General features: G+C 40.5%; 1 protein-coding gene across 9 annotated transcripts in view; it reads right to left on the bottom strand.

The window, feature by feature from the left end:
- Positions 1-19280, bottom strand: part of MANBA (mannosidase beta) — a 70480-nt gene extending 51200 nt beyond the window's left edge. For 7 of the 9 annotated variants that reach the window (XM_040064412.2, XM_040064404.2, XM_040064403.2 and 4 more), the window contains exons 1-4: positions 11372-11569; positions 2796-2890; positions 2201-2306; positions 75-245 (exon numbers count right to left, since the gene is read on the bottom strand). In XM_040064412.2, the coding sequence (XP_039920346.2) occupies positions 75-245; positions 2201-2306; positions 2796-2890; positions 11372-11569 (570 nt within the window). Of the gene's footprint in view, positions 1-74; positions 246-2200; positions 2345-2795; positions 2891-11371; positions 11570-18980 lie in introns of those variants that run through there. The other 2 variants (XM_040064405.2, XM_040064411.1) reach the window with 2 other exon arrangements.
- Positions 19281-19569: the final 289 nt, after the last annotated feature.

Raw genomic sequence — 19569 nt, 5'->3', positions numbered from 1 at the left:
ACAACTGTAAGGACAGCTTGTGGTGCATTCCTCTTTCCCAGCCTGAAGGCACAGACAGACAACTCTGCCCCTACCTTTCTGATGAAATTAACATGGCACTCTCCTTTCTGCACAGGTGGAGGGCACGCCGGAGGGATGCTGTGTGCCTTGTGACATCTGCTCTGCTCTGCTGCGTAGGAAATGGCTGACAAGAAACGGACTTCAACAAAATTGACCTCCTGGATCACACGGGTAATATCAAAGCTCTAGGACAAAACACAGAACAAAACCATTACAGCGCTGACATTTATAGGTGAGATTTATAATCATTATTACATGGGGATTTTAATACCATACATGTATTATTCAAAAGCTTTTGACATACAGTCTCAGTGTGCTCTGGTTTTGAAGGAAAATAAAAGCTACTTTGTAAACTGAAAAAAAGAAAATACACAGGAATGCAGAGATAGAAGATGTTTCTGGACAAACCACTTTCCTCACACCAAACTCTCGTTGCGGGCTACAGCACTCTGCTTGCACGCAGAAGTGCTTGAAGGACAAGGACAGCAAGAGAATCTTTACCCTCCTTTCTCATCCAGAACTCATGTGCATCTTTGAGAAAACACCTTATTGCAACTCTCAGAAAGCTGTTCCATGCAGGACTGCTTCCAGCTCACACTGCGCTGCCAGCTCATCCACCACAAGGCACTGAGCTGCCTTGTCCATGAATGCTGCAAAGCTGTAGTTCATTCCCCAAAACGAAATGAGCTGCATTCTCATCCTTCAAATGTACAGACATGCGTTATCTCTGCCTGCTCCAAATGAAGCATTTGGGGGCTTCCTCATCAGGTCACAAAATCCCCTTCAGTGTGGCTAAAGAAAATGAGAAATGTTCCATTTCAGAATTACCCTGTGCTATCAAGACAATATGGTTCCAATGGCTAATACCCATTTATTCCTCAGAGTGCACATTTGTGAAAAACCAAGTCTTGGCAATTTTTTCTAATTTGGGAGCAGCCCAGCTAGAATCACTTATTTCTGTAGCATACAGCAGGAAATTAGAAAGCAAATAGCATTCCCCAATCCAGAGCCTTCAGAGAGTCCTTCCTGCAGATGTTGTTGCCATGTGGAACAGGTGAACAAGGCACTAGCTGGGTCACAGTAACCTTGGACTCAATTTAATGCAGTACACTCTGGTTTTACAATGAAGGCCATTTCATGAATTGTTACAATCTGATACAAAATGAAGTTGCAGAAATATGGAGAAAATAATACCACTTCCTAACTTTACACAGCCTGCTACTGACAAACCTTTAGACACTCTCCAAGCAGCAAATAACTACAATTTCATAAAAGCTCTAAGAAATTTTTGATTTCACAGATGGTAAAACTAAGTCAAAGAGAAACTAAGCAGTTTGTCCTAGGTCACACAGAGCCAGGTGGAAGAATGTCTTATGTCTCAGTGCAGTGCCTCTGCAATAAAACCTGCCAGAATGGTAAATGCTGAGATATGGAGACACCAGAGTTCATTTGCAATTCAGTTATTCCACTATCATTCCTCCTTTTACTCTTCAGATTTTTTTATTCTTTTAAGATAAAAGCAAGGATTGATCCTTATGTTAATACCACAATAATTTTGTATTTTAAAGCTATAAAATTAGTTTGAATAGTTTTGGCTTTCTCAAGATCATTCCATAATGAATACTCTCATGCTGACATAAGTGAAGCTCAAAAATGCAAGACAACGTTATCCAAAGTACTATACTATATTAAAAATAAAGCTCTTTAAAAACCAAAAGCATGAAAACACTTACACAGGCTTTATAACACGTGCATTTTCATTGCAGTATTGACATGTAAACCATTCTAATGCCAATTAGTAAGCAGATTTACAGCTAATAAAACAGATTTAAGCTTACGTTTTCTTGGAGCTGGGACAGATCCCAAGAAGCAAGACATATTATTAGCTGAATTGATCCTCTTGCATCAGTTCTCTCATTTAGGACAAGGCACATTCTCTAGGTATGACCCTGCTGCTAGTGAAAAGGTAAGTACACTTCCCTTTCTAACATTTACCTGATTACACATGCAGTCCTCAGGTCAACACTTTCTGCATCCAAGCACCCACTTTTATGGGTACTTGAATGCACTGAAGTGCTTCAGAACAAAAGGGCTCTGAAGAAAACACAGAAGCACCTTCACAAATAAACACATCACTTACATATCTGTTGAACATGTTGTCTGTTCTCCCGAGAGTGACATTGTTGAGCAGGATCTGTGCTACTGTATCTACTCCCTCGAAAACCAAATTCACTTTCTGCCACTTTCTACAGAAGAAAACATGTGTGAAAAACTGTCAGAATACCTAGAGTTAAAAACAGACAGGAGACAGACAAGGTAAAAACGTGTATTACTATTATACCAGCAGTTGCCTCAGCTACCTGCAAGAACATTTGACTCAGTGTAGCTACATTGTACTTTTAAATAGTCAAATTAAGATGACAGCTGAAGTAGCTCAAAGTCAGCGCGTTCAAGAACACAGCAGGTTATTAGATATTAGATGGGATAGCTTTCAATTAGCCTAAGTATTATCTTTTCTCAGCTGACAATTCATAAGTAATTTTTAACAATCAATTAAAGAAAGAAAAAAGCAACAACTGAAGCGTTCTGTCGCAACAGCTTTGCAGCTGCACATGATTACATAATTTGTTTTATCAGATACAAAAGTATCAAGCAGATTTTGAGGAAATTGATTAACTTGCAATTCAGCATGAAAGACGGTATAGAACTAATTTAGGCATATCTTTACGGCATACCTGACATCAAAAGGAGTTTTGAAAGTCCTGCTGTAAGTCCAGTTATCTAGTGAGATCCATCTGTACATCACATCATTAAATCCATAGTATGGATCCTAGTAACAGAACAACAAAAAGAAAATTATGAGATTTATTTAGTAATAGTGTTATTACATAAAAAGCACAATATCCATTAGATGAAAACTTCTTATTTCAGTCAGTCTGCAAATGCAAAATCCACCTTAGTTAGTTAGCCCTGATATTCCTTTTCACCCTTGAAATTTTATGTGAAAGCAAAGCTTTAGTAATATTTCACTTTAATTCATATAGGTCACAACCCTGTCTGCTATAATCACTCAAAGCAGAAGTAGCAGGATTTGTTTTTACAGAAGAAATTACTGGTCTGGAAATTAACCAATAAATCCAGCGAGCTTGTGACTTAATGAGAGGAACAGAAACATGATCACTCTCATAATTAGGGAGAAAGTAAGACTAATACGATTTTAAGAGGTAAAGACAGCATTTTAGGCCTCTAGGGACAGCAGTGAACAAATCTCAAGTTTAAAGTTATTGCCAATAATCCAGTTGTTCCTCGTCAGCTAGACTTGCTGTGGTAAGGATAAATGAAATCGCTGTACGTGGAGGCATGGAGAAAGAGATGAAGGAGAAGCAACACAATTCTGGTTTCAGTAAAAAACTAAATTACTACTCTTGAGAATAGTATTGCACTTACACCAAATGTGCCCTTCCCCTTTAACCACACTACCTAGGAAGAACAGAAAGCACAGTTGGTCTAAGTTACGTCCTCGGCCTTTCTGGCTTCACACTGTATTTATTACCTTACAGCAGGTCACCATGTCCCTCACCCAGGTTAAAGGACCTGACACTCCTCGCACCTCACACAAAGGCAGCAGAGGGGCACAGTGTCCCATCCTGTGTCAGGGTGCAGAAAGGCACAGTGTCCCATTCCGTGTCAGGGTGCAGATACCCAGGTCCCATCCCGTGTCAGGGTGCAGAAAGGCACAGTGTCCCATCCCGTACCAGGGTGCAGAAAGGCACAGTGTCCCATCCCATGTCAGAGTGCAGGTACCTGGGTCCCTGCCTGACAGCCCCGTCCCAGCCCCTGCACAGCCCAGCTGCTGCCCCAAAACAAAGGTCAGTCTCTTCAGACCTGCATGACTCAACCCCAGCACAGGTTCGCTTTCACAGGACTGTTCTAACAGTACCAACACACTTAACTACCCACCCTGAATATCCTAAGTCACACTGACGAAAATCTGCCCAGCATTTGTATTTCCCCCCCTACTTGCTGGGACTTAATTCTTCTCCCCATTTCAGGAGACAGCATGCACAATAATGACATTTGGGATTTGATATTTTCTGAAAAAAATTGTCTTATATCTCATATCTCTTTTACAACTAACAAGGGCAGGCTCTGTGACAGACACATAAACCTATTTACATAGCAGAACAAAATCATAACATCTAAGTGAGTCTCCTCAGCAGCACAGACGCTTCTGGAGTCCTACAGCAATACAAACATCATTCCCTGGGCTCATACACAGGGAAAGGTGTCACCCTGCCCCTACATGCCACGCTTTATCAATCAAATTTCTCACTACAAGGGAAGAGTCAAAAAGGAAAAGCCTTGTCACCTGAGTAAAACTGTGACCTCTGTAATGATAATACAGTATATTCTTTAAAAGTTAAGCAATCATGAACATACAGGACTATTACTGAATTTTAAGACATCCATTCCATTACTTTGGGGGTACATATCAGAGAGTTTTATTAAGATGCAAAAGTTGAAGCCAAGAAATGTATATTAATATACAAAATTTAGGCTCATGAAACTCCACTGAGATCACTGTACTGAGATAATGCGAGGCAAGCATCGAATGTCAGAGACCGTGAAACCCCACAATATGTCGTTTAAAAAGCACATTTTTAACAAGTCTTGCTTTAACATTACATACCATCTTATATATTTACATATACATACATATTCGTATTTAACATTACATACTATTTCATTTCACATTATGCTTTGAAAAATGTGCATGTTAAATTTCAATCTTTGCCACTTGTAAGTGTGAAATATTTAACAAAAGGTGCGAGAGAAAAGTTGCAAGAGCACTATCAACAGCAGACTGTAAAGCCATTTGCTTGATAATGGTCAAACAATCAACATCAGTGCCGCGGCAAAGATGCACTAAAGAAACCTGCACCATTTCTCCCATAAAAGCACAGATACCGACATGTTAATGAGAAAAGTCCTGACATCTGGAAAACGCAAAACTGGCTGACTATCAGCAGAAAGGCAGGAATATTTTATCAGAGGCAGAAATCATTACCAAATGGGCTCTTACAGGAGCTTACAGAGTGGCATGTTTAAATCTCAGAACGTAACGAAGATCCCTTTTTCCTGAAGGAGCTTTCTTCTTTCCTAGCCTAAAACCTTCAAACTTCACGAAATGCACTGACTGCTAAAATAGGTGTCATAGAAGGTGCAAATTAGCCCTTCTAACTCTCAGGCATCCACACCGTTAGATGGAAAGCTCACAGTTCCCTGTACCTTCATGTAAAGATTAACAGTTTACTGATATCACTGCTACCTAACCAGTAAGACAGCTCATGCATCACACAGAAAAGCTGTTAAATGTTAAGAACTGGTCAACATTTTTAACTGTGACAAATGTTGATTGTTGTAAAATCATTGTGGCAACGTTCAAGCAATGCTTTTAAGACAATTCTCAAGGTTCAGGAGAAGAATGATCACAATGAAGTCCTCTAAGAAAGCAGAATTACTTTGCCAATACACTTGTGAGGTTATTGACTTTTTCATTATTAAATACAACCTTTCTGAGTGCTGGAAGACGCAACCATGTAAGTCAAATTGTTTGGATTTCTCTGAAACAGAATTTCATCCCACGTTAAATCATTTCACATCAAAATGAAAGGCTTAGTTCAGAAAACTGCATGCAAAAAAAGGACAATTTTAAAACACTTAAAGGCACAGAGAGAAATTGAAAGATGACAGGAAATAGGCTGCACATCCATTAAATACACTTCAACAGCTCAGTGTGCTCCTGGAAGCAATTCATAGAGGGGTGGAGTCAACTATAGCTATTTTTATATCCCTCCAAACATAACAGCCTTGCATTTCCCTGCTCCCTGCAGTTTGGGGGGGAAAATCTGAAGCATTCAAGCCTGTTTGTTCCCTGCTCCCAACCTCAACGCTGGAAGCAAGTAGCAAGTCACCTCCTAAGAGGAGGTTATAAGCCCCGCTACAGACTATAAAAAAGGAAGCAATTTCCAGGTCGGCTAACAGGACATCAGCAGGACTTCAAAAGCACTGGCAGCACTACAACGAAGGAACTGCCAGCGCCCAGATGGAAGCTTCTCCTTGCAATGATTTTAAAGGGATGTTGAAAAGGTACGGTGATGTAAGCTAAGAGCTTCTCCTGTTAAGCAGGAAATGGATGAGAAATGAACGCATGAGAAGTGAGGCTCCAAGCCCAAGTGAGACAGCGAGTGTCCCAATGAAGGGACACCTTCCTGCCCCACCACGCTCCAGGAATTCTGAGGGGCATGGCACAAACACCTGAATCATACCAGAGTCAGCTGTACCCAGGTGGAAGATATGCATGTAATAAAACGGAATTTAATAAAGAGAACAAAAACCAGATTCCTTTGCCTTACCCTACTTTTGTTATGGTCTAATTTGAAGTCACCTCTTCTCTCATAAATTACCTCTGCTGATATTTTATCATGTACACCATAAGAAAATTCTGGTGGTGTAACAGATTCCCAAAATAAAGTTTGCAAGTGATGTTTCATGATTTACAGTTTAATGATTCTGCTATGGGCAATTTCAGACTGAAAGCTAAATAGTTAATATATACTCATCTATACCCATGTGCTCCTTGACATCGCAAGCGACAGCAGTCAGGACATTTATATAATTTTCACAGCTTGAAGTCAGGTTGAACTAACAGTAGTGATGAATGGATCATATTCTCGGAGCGTGAGTTTTGGAAGTTCCTCCTGAAGTAATTAAATTTCAGTAACTGCTCTCAGAAAGCAGTAAACTGAATGACACTGTCAATGTTCCAGATTATCACAGCAGAACACTAGGCCAAATATGACTAAAGAATTAACATAATAATACCCACTGCTTAACAGTACTTGAATACTCTGATGTATTTAACAGACCACCAGAAATCTTATCTCTTTTAATATCACAAGCTTTTGAAAGAAAAACTTAAATGTCCTTTAACATTTATGCTAAGTTTTACTAAGGCTTTTGAATGTTTGCACATATGTTCTCACAGTTCAGCAGAGCGCCTGTATTTCAGTAGAAAACAATACAATAATCAACTATCCCAACAATGAATGCCATCTAAGCTGAACAGAACCATAGGACACCAAATGGAATTGTCACCTGGCCTTTTTCAAAAAATCTAAGTAATGATGAAGTGTCAGAAAATAAACAAGAGCATATTTTATACAGAAGCAGAACAAGCTACAGAAAACCACAGTACTTTCCAGAAATGTAGAACTATATCAGTTGGGGTTCATAAACTTCAGTGTCTTCTAATAAATTTTGATATCCAAGCATGACCAAGAACACTGTTAGCTTCTCTGTCAAGCGCATGCCCCTATGTAATAGGCCAGAAAATGCAGCGTTACCCAGCCTCTACATCAGCATCACACTTGCAGACCTCTCACAATACTCTATACAAGTCTAAGTGACAACTAGTAAGACAAAACAGCCTTATGTATAAATGCAAATGGCTGGCATACAGCTAAAGAGAAAATGCAGGTACAACAGCCGTACTCCTCAGAACAGAAAATACACTGGAATTCACCTGCCAGCAAGAAACCGCATCATGCACAACCTGGACAGTATGTGGTAGAGAATGCCTCTTTCTAGCACACTGACTTAACAAGCAAGCTATCTGTGGGTACATATGGCTTACCAGAACAGAACCTGAAAGAAAACACTAATGTTGACAGTGGTCAAAAGCAAAACCTTCAGATAAAATGGTTTTGGCAAATCTTTTTCCAGAGCTGTAGGGTTAGCAACAGATTCACTGCAAGTTTGTAAAATGTCTGCATTCAAAACGAAGCCTTGCTCTAACTTCATGCAAGTGACTATTACCCTTCTCTATGTGTATTTCTCGTGAGTTTCTTTAATTTTACACGTAAACAGTAGGAAGAGCTACAGTGTCTTAATGAAGCGTTATTAAAACAATCAAGCCAAACACATACTCTGATGCAATCTCCTGGCCCTAGAGTTTTTATCATAGTTAATCCATCATTTGAACTATGCTGATTGAACATGAAAGAAAATAATATTTTGGTAGGAAGCTCAAGTATCTTCCCCAGTAGCATTTTTTGAGGCATGTGCATTTGGTGCATTCAGAAAGACGTGTTCCTGCAATGTATATTTTATGAGCCAGAGTAAAGATATCTCCAGAACAAATGCTAAAAGGATCCAAAGAGATGAGTAATGAACCCTCAGTGTCAGAGAGATGTTTTTCAATTCAAGTGTATGTTCTGCACAACAGATTAAAGTAAGGCTACAGACATGCCATCAGCTAGAGCATCCCTATGCAAAAACAGTTCGTGTGTCAACCTAAATTTGAAATGAACTACATAATGATAAATAAATTGCTTGTAGCCTAGTCTTGCAATCTAAGCCACATTCTGAGGGCTTAATATTCATCAGCTTACCCCTGCTGCCCTCCTTCCCTTTGTTAGATGCCCACTAAGCTACATTGCTGGAGTAAGCCCTTCCAAATTTTGTCTTGAATTTCTGATTTGGGTGCTAACCCATTGAAAATCTCATGGATACAAAAGCAAAGGATGCAGTGCTGTTTGCAACTTACAAATCACACAGAAAAACAGCATGTAGATTTCACCAGGTCGCTGAACATAGGGGTCCTGCTATCCAGAATGATTTTGTTCCCACTAGCTTTGTTCTCCTATTTCCTGGTACAGCTTTTCAGATCATTCTATACTTTTGATTACAAGTTGTGTTACTGATCTAGTGATATCTTCTGTAAAATGAATAAAGAGCCTATATTCCATTGCAAGGAGCAAAAGGAGCAAATGAAAAAAATACTTAAGACTAAAACTTGTATTTAGGTGTCTATAATAAATCTCCTACTTCTATACTTGACACAACACCAAAAAGGGCTGATTTCCAGAGATAATGAACTCTGAAAAAGGGAGCAGCGAGAGCTCTATACCTCTACAATTAGGGCAGTGTGCACGGTTTTGTATAAATAGGAATATAGAAGCATGATTTTAGGCAGTTGCACTTGAAAACCTTTGGTCACATTCACCACAGTGAAGAAACCTCGGGACAAAGAGCTGAGCCCCCCTCTGGAGCAAGAAGCCTCACACTGCATTAATGAATTATGTCACTGACTGCCTCCAAACAACCCAGGCATGCTGCTTTGCAGAATGCAACAACTACAGTGATATGGATTAAGTACATTTAACACCATCTGCAATAGACTTCAAATCTGCTAAGCTTGCTCTCCTGTTTTGGTATGGTCCGCATCCTATCTTTTAAACAAAAATGTGATTTTAAAACAATTTAGTTATCCTGGTGCAAATTTGTGTGATTGCTTCTTTCTGCAAACTGAGTTTTGCTGAACTAAGAATGGGTTTAAGCTGGCCTTGAATTACCTGTACCCACCTCTACACAGAAACAGGTTATCTCATTCTGAGCTTGGAACCAGCTGGGTCCAGTCCAGAGACCAAGCAACCACACTGGTGAACCTTAACTCAGCACTTCGACAGGACCACCACCAACTTAGCAACAGCTTCCAGTCCCCAGCAGGTTCATACTCAGCTGTACCAGCATGTGTTTGGAGCAAGTTCTTACTTGCAAGTATTCACGTAAACATGCTCTAAGTGACCACAGCCGACATCATCGACTTAATTAGCCAAACACCCACGGCTGCCCAGCTGGCTGACTAAGCTCTCATGCCTCTGTGCAGGCTTGGGATTCTGCCCAGGCACATGAGAGTTCATGATCCTCATTTCCAAATATACTGCTGAATTACAAGTCAGTTTGCAGTAATGCATTTAAATTAGCAATCACATCTTCCCACTTCGTACATGTACTTAGCGTGAGTAGTTAAATGTGAGTCTCTCATTACATCACTGTCTTGCACGCCTGAGTCAGTGCATTGGTCACAGTTTCTCCTGGATGATTATTCACACTTCTTGCAGCAACACCTCCCAGCACAACCAAACATCCCAGATGTTCAGTTCACCTTGTGCACTTTGCATCAGAGAAACCAGCACAGTTCCCTTCACTGATCCTCCACATAAAGTCTCCCTGACCCTAGCACATTTGAAAACTATAGAAAAGCCCTTCTGAAACCTTAATTTTCAATGTCTAAGATGTCACATCACTCAGCACACAGATGTTAAAACAAAAGATCATCATAGCTCTGCCTATCCCTTCATAGCATATTTCTTTTTCCAATGTTGATGCTTTGTATCTGGCAATGATATTCTTTGGAATCTATTATTAGTGCGGGGATTCCCAACCTGTGCCAATACAGAAAATGCTAAAATTATCCTGCCCAAAGGGTATCGCTTTCTCCTTCTACCTCTCTAACTTCAATCAGAGTATAATAAGCTGAAGGATAAAACCCAAGGAATAGAAAATGCAAAATGAATACATCCAGAATGTGCTTTTTTTTAATAAATGATGCACAAGAACTGCAACATTAGGCCCACAATAAAGGAGGGGTAATATGATATACTCACAGCACTGTACATTTCCCAGCACAGAACTGTATTTATCACCTTTATAGATGACTGTGTTACCTTTACTGTGTTTTATTTTTTTCCTTGTTTCCTTCTAAACAGGCATCTTATTTCAACAATGATCCAGTTAGTGCCATGTTTCTTGTCAGGTCTGAGTCACAGGCACCTTATGCTAGTATCAGAATACTTCGCTACCCATCTGCAACTGCAGTTTTGAAAATTTGTCCAAGAAAGTGGTTGCTGTGTTTCTATAAATTTAAAAATTTAATAGAGACAAGTGCAAACATAAGCAGAAAACTTCTTCAAAGTGTTAAGACAGGAGTTAGTATTTTAAACTTTTTCTGTTTCAGACTATGCTTTTCTTAGGCAGAATGGGTGCATCCACGGTTCTGATATTCTCCGCAAGTTTTAAAAAGGCTTTTTAATGGCCTGAAATCCCTAAACTTATTGCATCAACAAGTCCGACTTTAGGAAGGTGGGTTTAACTTTTCATTCTTCTGACACACCACTGTAGGTAAGCATGACTTACACGCTCTGAGGGTATTGCAGGTAGATGGTGTCAGCACCCGGCTGCGTGTCAAAACCACAGTTTCACACAACTGCAAAGCTGCCATTTGCGTCCTCGGCCTTCTGCGGGACCGAGGACTCTAAACCGCCAAACGAAGCCTGGCTGCTGCCCCGGCGCTGCCAACCAAGCCCGCAGAGGGCGGGCAGCTGCCGGGACGGCGCTGTGTTTTGGGGGGCTGGGTTCTCCCCTCCGAGACGGGCTGCTCCAGGGCCCGGCTCTCGGAGTACCGTACCTGGATGAGGCCCCGGCGGAGCAGCGCGGTGTGAACGCAGCCCGGCACCTCCGCTCGGAGCGACACCGAGCCGTTCCCGCTGCGGAGCCGCCAGCTCCCCCGCAGGCTGCGCACCTCCGAGCCGCCCGCGGCCACCGCCAGCGGCAACAGCAGCCCCGGCAACAGCAGCACCGACGGCACCAGCGCAGCGGGGCCCATGGCGACAGCCGCCGGCAGCAGCGAGCCGGGGCGGTGCTTCCAAGGAAGGAAGGAAGGGAGGGAGGGAGCGAAGGGGAGGACGCCGGCGCTACTGAGGGCGATGCACCGCGGTTGCGCGCGGGGCTTGCGGCCGGCCCTGGCCCAGCGCGGAGAGCGGCCGCCGGGCGCGAGAAAACGGCAGGGAGGCGGGAAGGGATCAGGAAGAGCTGTGACAACACCGTTGTGGGTTCTCAATATTGGCTCCCTCGAGTCGTGAGGCTTTTATATGGCCTTAGACTTCCACATCCTTTTTTCCGTAAAATTACAGAGGCTTATAAAACCGTTAAAAACGTCATGGACATCTCAAAGTAGTGTGGTTTGCCCCTAAAGTACGGCTGTGGATTTTGTTTATTAAAATCAAGTAAATTATCTGGAAAAGGACAGAAGCATCAGCACAAAAGAAAGTACGGTTTTCAAATCACTCTGTAGCTTTCCTGTGTGCCCTTGCTAGGTTAATCCCTTCATTCACAGCCCAGGAGCAGGAATTAAAGCAACAAGTTTTAAAATAGCTCTATGGAAGACCTTTGCTGGTGTCCGGGCGTAACACCCGTGGTACTTCATGCTCTGTTCCCACTGCACTGGGGGGTGCAGGGCGTTCTAGCTCACCTCCATGAACTGGGAATGTCTCACACCAGCCCCCCGCAGCTGAAACTGTGCAAGACAAGAACAGGAACGCCAGAGTTTCGTTTTAGCTCCTGGCTTTCACGTACCTATTTCAGCACACTGTAAGAATCCACCCTACATTTCTCTTTAAGGCTTGACTGAACAAGGCTGACATGTCTATATGTTTTTGATGCAAATCCTTTCAAACTGACAACCTTTTGTTTCACTATAATTTTAAAAAGCCAGTCCTTCCATTCACCTACAATAAAAAGTACACAATCCAGCCACAGGTAATTTTTGTCACCTCTGAGACCACAAGAGGGGGTGCAGTTCTGGGAAATACTGAGTCAAAGAGAAAGACAATAGCTGATCTTTTTTTCTCTTAAAAAATTTCTGCTGCCAGCTTCAAAAAGGGATACCTGGGAAGCACACTGTTGGCCAGAAGGCCGTGCAGAAACGCAGCTGCTAGTACAGTTACCATGTGTGCAATTTTAAGACAGAGTAAGTCTCGTTCAATATACTGACTAACTGAAATGCTGGTCCCATTTCAGTTCAACTCCCAGCTTTTAGTGAGATTGCCAAAAAAGGCTGTCATGCTAGATTGAGTTACCCCAACTGGCTTTGCATGCTGTAGAATTCAGTCAAAATTAGTATCTTCTCACCTTTAATAGTGCAGACTAGAAAATGATTATACATTAATAGTAAAAAGTCTTACTTTGTTTCTGTCCTCATCTGTCAATGAGTAATGTTTTCAGGGCAATATAACATTTCAGTATTCTTTCCTTAAATTCACAGCTACAACACTAAAACCATTAAACATTGTAGTTCTGCTTGAGAGATCTTAACAGGATATTATTTATCAAGAAGCAGATTTACAGCTGTCAAAAAAACAGCTGCAATTTATTTTTTTAATAAATCTTTCCCAGCAAGTCACATGATAAGTTCCCAGTAAGACGGAAACTGCATTTCAAGATGTTTACTGTACTTCCGTGTTTTGCCTTTTATTCTTTCTGCTTAAGACTGACTGGAGCAACACACACACCAAAAACATCAACCTAAAAACAATGCTGTAATTAAGTATTCTGAGAACATGCTGTTTCCTTGTTCAAGGCTTATAATTAAGTTAAATCATGTCTCATTTTCATGTCCCAGTTTTAGGGTGTTTTTTGTTTGTTTGTTTGAGGGTATTTTTAAACAAATGACATTTTTGCTGTTTCAAGATATGGATTTTAAAGGCTGTGGTTAAATCTTTTCAAATCTGAAGACACAAAAGATAAACAGAGTACTTTCTTTTACTGTGTACCATATTAACTCTCTTTCTAAAATACCACAAATTTAAGATGTTATTACAATTCTTACTTAATGATACTGCAAGCAGAGATTCTTTATCAAATAAGACAAAAAGCCAAAGGCAAAACCATGCCTTTGGCTCTATTAGAACAAATCCAGAGCAGTTCCACTGTAGCGGCCCAAATTCTGCCATATTGATCCAGAAGTCCTTTGTTTCCAAATGCTATGCAATCTCTATCATTACAACAGGCTGCTGCTATTTTCTCTTTCAAATTCACGTTCAATGAGTTCTTGTGAAGATTTTAAACAAAGAGGTTCTCACAGATTTGGATGCGGTACTTCAAGATATTACTGCCCCCACCTGTCCACCCTGTACCATTCTTCTGCTGAAGGTAAACACCTCTGAAGCCAAACAGGACTTGTGTTCACAGCAGTCTGTATCAGGGCATGCTCTCTCTTTTGGTAACTTTGTGCTGCTGCAGATACCACCACCACAGACCATTTGTCAAAGATGCAAAGCAACTAAAGGATCGTCTACCTTAGGTAATGTTTTACAGATGCAGCAATATCAGTGTATATGTGTTTGTATGAGTGTAAATACCTTCAGGCAGCACAGAATATCCATAAGAAGGTCCCACAGGTCCTCAACGTGACACCAGACCTCTACTCTCTGACTGCATCTGCAGAACAGAACCACTGCGTACTCTCCATGCTGTAAAGCTACTCCATGCTACTTTTCGTGGAATAAAGACAATATGATGCAGGGAGCTCTCCAGATATGGATTTCTAAAGGACATTATCCTGCACTTATTTTGAATTCCATCCAAAAGGATGTTGAAAATAAAATGAGAAAGCAAATTAAGATTGCTTTTAGATGAGGATACTATTAATACATCACTAGAAGAGAATATTGTACTAGGTTATCATGAGCAAAATACAAAGTGAGAATCTAAATGGTAGGCCTGAAGTTTCTTCCATAATTATGGCAAAGTCTGTAGGCCACTGCAAGGGGATTTCCTTAGCCAACAAAATTACCAACACTAACAATCATGAGTAATTAAAAATAAGTATGTAGAAAGGAAGCTACTGCTCCAGGCAAATGCTGTAAGGGAAGGTGAAAAGCAAAAAATACGTAATAATAATTTTTAAATTTCATAAACAGAAAAAACAAGTGATGTCTTGAGTATAACCTTCAACTTCATCAGGCATGCTGGGACAAAAGCCTGTATTTGTATCTCTGCATAACATCTTGCTTTGAGATGCACTTAAACCAAAGGATTTAGGTGTCAGGTCACCATCATCCATAGGACAGGCACAAAAAGCTGAAGGATCTTCAAAACCAGTATGGCCAGATTTCTAGTCACATTATTTAGAAGGTGGAATTCCCACAGCTTTTATTCTCTTTGTTTTATAAACAATTTTGAAACAATCCAAATCTATTTATAAACTGATAGAACACTGATCATTGCCATTTTCCCTTTGTTTCATAGGCAGCAAAATCAGGGTCTTGTACGGTCATGTCCAAGCTCCCCTTCAATTCTCATTAAAACCTACTTCAAACATACTGATTCTCTGGCACTTACAGACATTATGAAACAGGTTGCTTAGCCTTTTTAGTCTTAAAACTAGACATCTGTGACCACAGTACAATATACAACTTGTCCCTGAATGCCTAAAATGAAATCCCTCGAAATGTGGGTATCTGTAGGTAGCAAACTGCTTCCCCCATGACAGAAGTTTGAGAGGCTTCACTGAGCCCGTGTGCTTGGCACTTTACCAGCTGAGAGCAGGACATACCAGATAGATCACACTACATATGAAGCATACATCCAGCCTACTGTTTTAATGAATGTTTTCTGTCCAGGTGAGTATTAAGAGAATGTCAACAAAGATTTGTAGCTGATAAAATGGATGAGTAAATGTAATTTGGTTTGGAATTGCTGAAACAGCTGGGAGCTGTGTTTCTTTTTGTAACTCAAGTGACTCCAGACAAACCACTGGGGCAGCAGGACCACTGTCTCTCAGAGCTCCGGTGTGGCTAATGCACCTGGCTTCAACACTGGGACAAACTGTGTCCCTTCACTTCTACCAAAATGCCTCTAATGCAAGCATGAGGAAAGATTCAAAATAACTTTACTGAAAACGATCGGTACTCGAGAGACACTTTCTTTTCCTCTTGAAAGTTTAATGATTATTTCATCACCCATAAGAATTTCCAGGATTCTTAATCAACTAAGTCCTCACTGAATCAACGTAAGTCCCACTTAGGCATGAGCACAAGCCAAAAGCATGGCTACACAGGAGAAAATATTCACTGGTCTGAATGATTTCAGTGAAAACCCTTTTGCATAACAGAGCTACATCCTCATGCAGTCCAGGAAGCTACATGCCCTATCACTTGCTGCACTGGTACAAATGTCTCAAGAGTTAGGGTCACAGAAACTGACTCATGCACATTCATGAAACAGGCATACTTTAATATGGGCTCTATTTTTATTTTTTTTCAAATTACTTCATACATAAACAGCACTAAAAATACTACTTTATATATACACCCATCTGTTAAAAAAAAGCATTATGTGCTTGATTCTCATGGCAACAAAAAGGAAAAGACTTACAGCACTATACAAAGAGTACTGGAAGGATCAGAGAATATCTCAAATTAGAAAGGACTCCTAAGGATCATCAGAAATCCAACTCCCTTCTCCTTTCAGGACTGAATAAAACGAAACCATATGACTAAGAGTAACATCCAGATGTTTTTTGAACTCTGTCAAGATTGCTGCTGTGACCATTTCCCAGGGGAGCCTGTTCCAGTGACTGACCACTCTCTCAGTAAAGAACCTTTTCCTAATGCCCAACTTGAACTTCCCTGCCATGCATTCATTCCATTTCCTTGTGTCCTCTCATACTGTCTGAATAGATCTCTTGTTTTGTTACTAGTCAGAATTTTAACATTCTGGTATTTGCACTGGAAGAAGGGAAGGCAGGCAATAGTTTTATGGCTAGAAACATTTTAAAAAGAGCCTTAGGGATTTGAAAAGAACCTTGTCTCTTCAGCTCCATCCTTGATGAAAGAAGGACCCCTTCAGGGAGTGGCCATGGCTAAAAATTAGTCACATACATTTTGTTTACAGCAGCCCGGTGGATCCAAACAATCTGGTGCTCAAATTAGTCCCTATGCCTTTGATTGCTGCTACAAATGTCACTGTTCCATGGAGGAACTCTTCTCACCACGAGGATTATAGATAAGCACAAAGGCAATAGCAGCCTGTAGAGAGGTTCTAAAAACCACAAAAGTTCACTGCCTGGCATCAGTCTCCTCCCAGATTGTTTCAGCAAGAGCAAAGATCTTCAGCTAGTCTGAATTAGTACAAATCTAATGAAAGGACAAAGAATACTACAAAACTTCAATTAAACTTTGTATTAAACACTCAGCATACATTTTGATCTCTAGAGAACATTTCACAGAAGTGACGCAATATTCTGAAGTTATTTAAAGTTTTAATTAGTGTGTTGAAAAGTGAACAGCCACCTAAGCTTTTGGCACTTTTTACATATTAGCAAAATAAACAGCATTCAGCAAACAATAATTTCCAAAGGTATAGCTTTCTGATGAAATGGTTTCTTCATCACAGGAAGCTATCATGACTTCAGAATGTTATTAAGCACTTAGAAGGTTCAAGATGCAAAATTATCTTGAGTACTTCTCTGTCAATAAAGGTTCTGTTATGTTGATTTTCTCAGCATATTTTAAAGTACAGTTTATCAACAGTGGTCATATTGACAAATACAGTTTTAAAGGCCTGGAAATGCCCGGAGGAATTTCAATCACACCAAAAAGATCCTTTAAACTATTTTTAAAATATATTTTAGGCAATTCAGTCTAAAGAAGTACTTCAATATGCCTAGCAAATCGACAAGTAACGATTTTTCCACAATAATCATTTTGGAGTCCTCCATACCTGGTCAGACACATGAAGGTTTACTTGGACAGAAGGGTACAACTAAGCTTCTCCTGCCACCTCCTGCTTTCACAGTTAGCAGTGGACACCTTAATGCTGACATAAGAAAGCCACTGCATGACTAGAAAGTCACTCATTGTTTAGTAAACATCTTGGTGGTAAGCTTGAATTTGGAGGCTTTTCAAGACCTCTTTTGTTGTGTTCTCTCATTAGCAAGCATGCTGATCCACTGTTTACCCTTCCAGCTTCCCGGCAATGACCCATAATCTTGTAACCACCAACTATTACTGCTACTTCCTCCTAGCAAAACTCTTTGAGAAGAGCTTATCAGTTTGCTGCAGCTGGCTTGGAAAGTTCAGCTGGCTGCCCTCTCCTCTGTCCACACCCTAAATTATTCATGATGTGTCAGCATATGCTTCATGGGAACTTCTTTTTAAAACCTCACTGAGGCTTACAACATTGAGCTTTCACCTCCACTCTGTCTCTGTCTATCTGCACTCCAGATTCCTCATCTTAATACATACATGACCTTTGTTTTACCCGTACTCACATAACTTAAAAACCTAAGGAAGTTTAATTTTTTTCAGTATTTTTACAAGCTCACCTCCCAATTAGAACTACAGCAGTGATAAGGTAAAAGGTTTTGCTACCCCTTCCCCTTTTGTTCATGCTTTGCACTTCAAGAGGTATTACTTGCTCTAGCAATTTTATAAAATACTGGCTCATAAATAGGAAGCACTCAAAGAGTCTCCAGGCACTGCCTAGCTAAGTCACGTAAAAGACATTCCCCATCAGATCAGGGAAGGCAGCAAAGAGAAGCCCTATCTAGCAAGGCAAGTGTATGTGGCAAAAACGAGTTCAGATCTCTAAAGAGTGAAGACAAACATGGCCGGGTGCCTGTGGGGAAGAAAACAAATTTAGGAGGGCTGATTGGTCAACTATAACCTATTTCTCTATCTGGTCTCCTGCCCTGGGAACCAGAACTGTAGCTTCAGTTGAACGGCAAAGGGCAACTTCTCTTCTCACCTTCCTTTTTTTCTCTCCTCCCACCCCCCGTAAAGCACAGCATAATGCATGTGTAAGATATTAAGAAGCCACATCAGTCACATTAAAACAAAAACAAAACAAAACAAAAGGGGGGGGGGGGGGAGGGTAAAGCTTCAAGTTAAATTTTGCATCCAAATATTTCAAGGTAACTGCTCAATGTTTTTCCACAAACCTTTTCATGTTTCCACCCTGACAATTTAGAACGTTTTTCTACATCAGTCTTACCAGTATTGGAAAGAACATGATGTGCAAAAATATGATTCAGGGTTACCTGCATTTTCGCAAAGCTTTTCTCATATAATTTATAGTTAAGCCAAAAAGAATATTCTACTTCTCAGTTTATAAATAAATAGTTAAGGCTATGAAAATTCACATGCTTTGCACCAAAACAGTAATTCTGAGTGTGAAGTGCAGCACATACAAAGCAGGAGAGGACAAAAAGAGCTAAGTAGCAGCAATCGACCTACCTCCTCTCTAATTCAATTGCTTGTGATTGTGGGATGATATCTTGAAGTGCTGCTTTCAATGAATTTGGAATGGATTCTCAGGAAACATAAATCACGCTGTAAACAAGAACTTAAGAAATAGCCTCATGAAATACAACTCAAACTGTAAAAACAGAGCAGTTAATACAACCAACCGATAAAATCAGGGCATGACAATTTGTTTACACAGGAAAATTCTATCTCTTAATGCTGGTTAGACTCATCATCTGTACTTGTGTTCTGGCAGCTTGTTACTGTGCTTAAACCAGACAGACATGCTTGAGAGGTGCAATACTCAACTCTTCACAGACACAGAGACTGAACACCATCCAGTCCCAAATACTAAATACAATTCTTCAGCCAGCACTAATCCATTCTAGAAAAATATCACTACCATGGTTCCACTAAGTTTGTTACCTGAGAACTCCTACAATCACTAACAGTGATCCTCTCATCAATGTTCTTCTGAGTACAGGCACAAAATCTATGAATCTCTTATGAAGAGATCTGGACCTCTTACTCCAACAAAAGCATTCCAAACCTTCCAATAGAAAAAAGAATAAAATAATGA

The sequence above is a fragment of the Hirundo rustica genome, chromosome 5 (assembly GCF_015227805.2).
Source record: "Hirundo rustica isolate bHirRus1 chromosome 5, bHirRus1.pri.v3, whole genome shotgun sequence".
Taxonomy (NCBI): Eukaryota; Metazoa; Chordata; class Aves; order Passeriformes; family Hirundinidae; genus Hirundo; species Hirundo rustica.
Note: the sequence above shows the minus strand (reverse complement) of the source record. Positions and strands in the feature narration are given on the sequence as shown.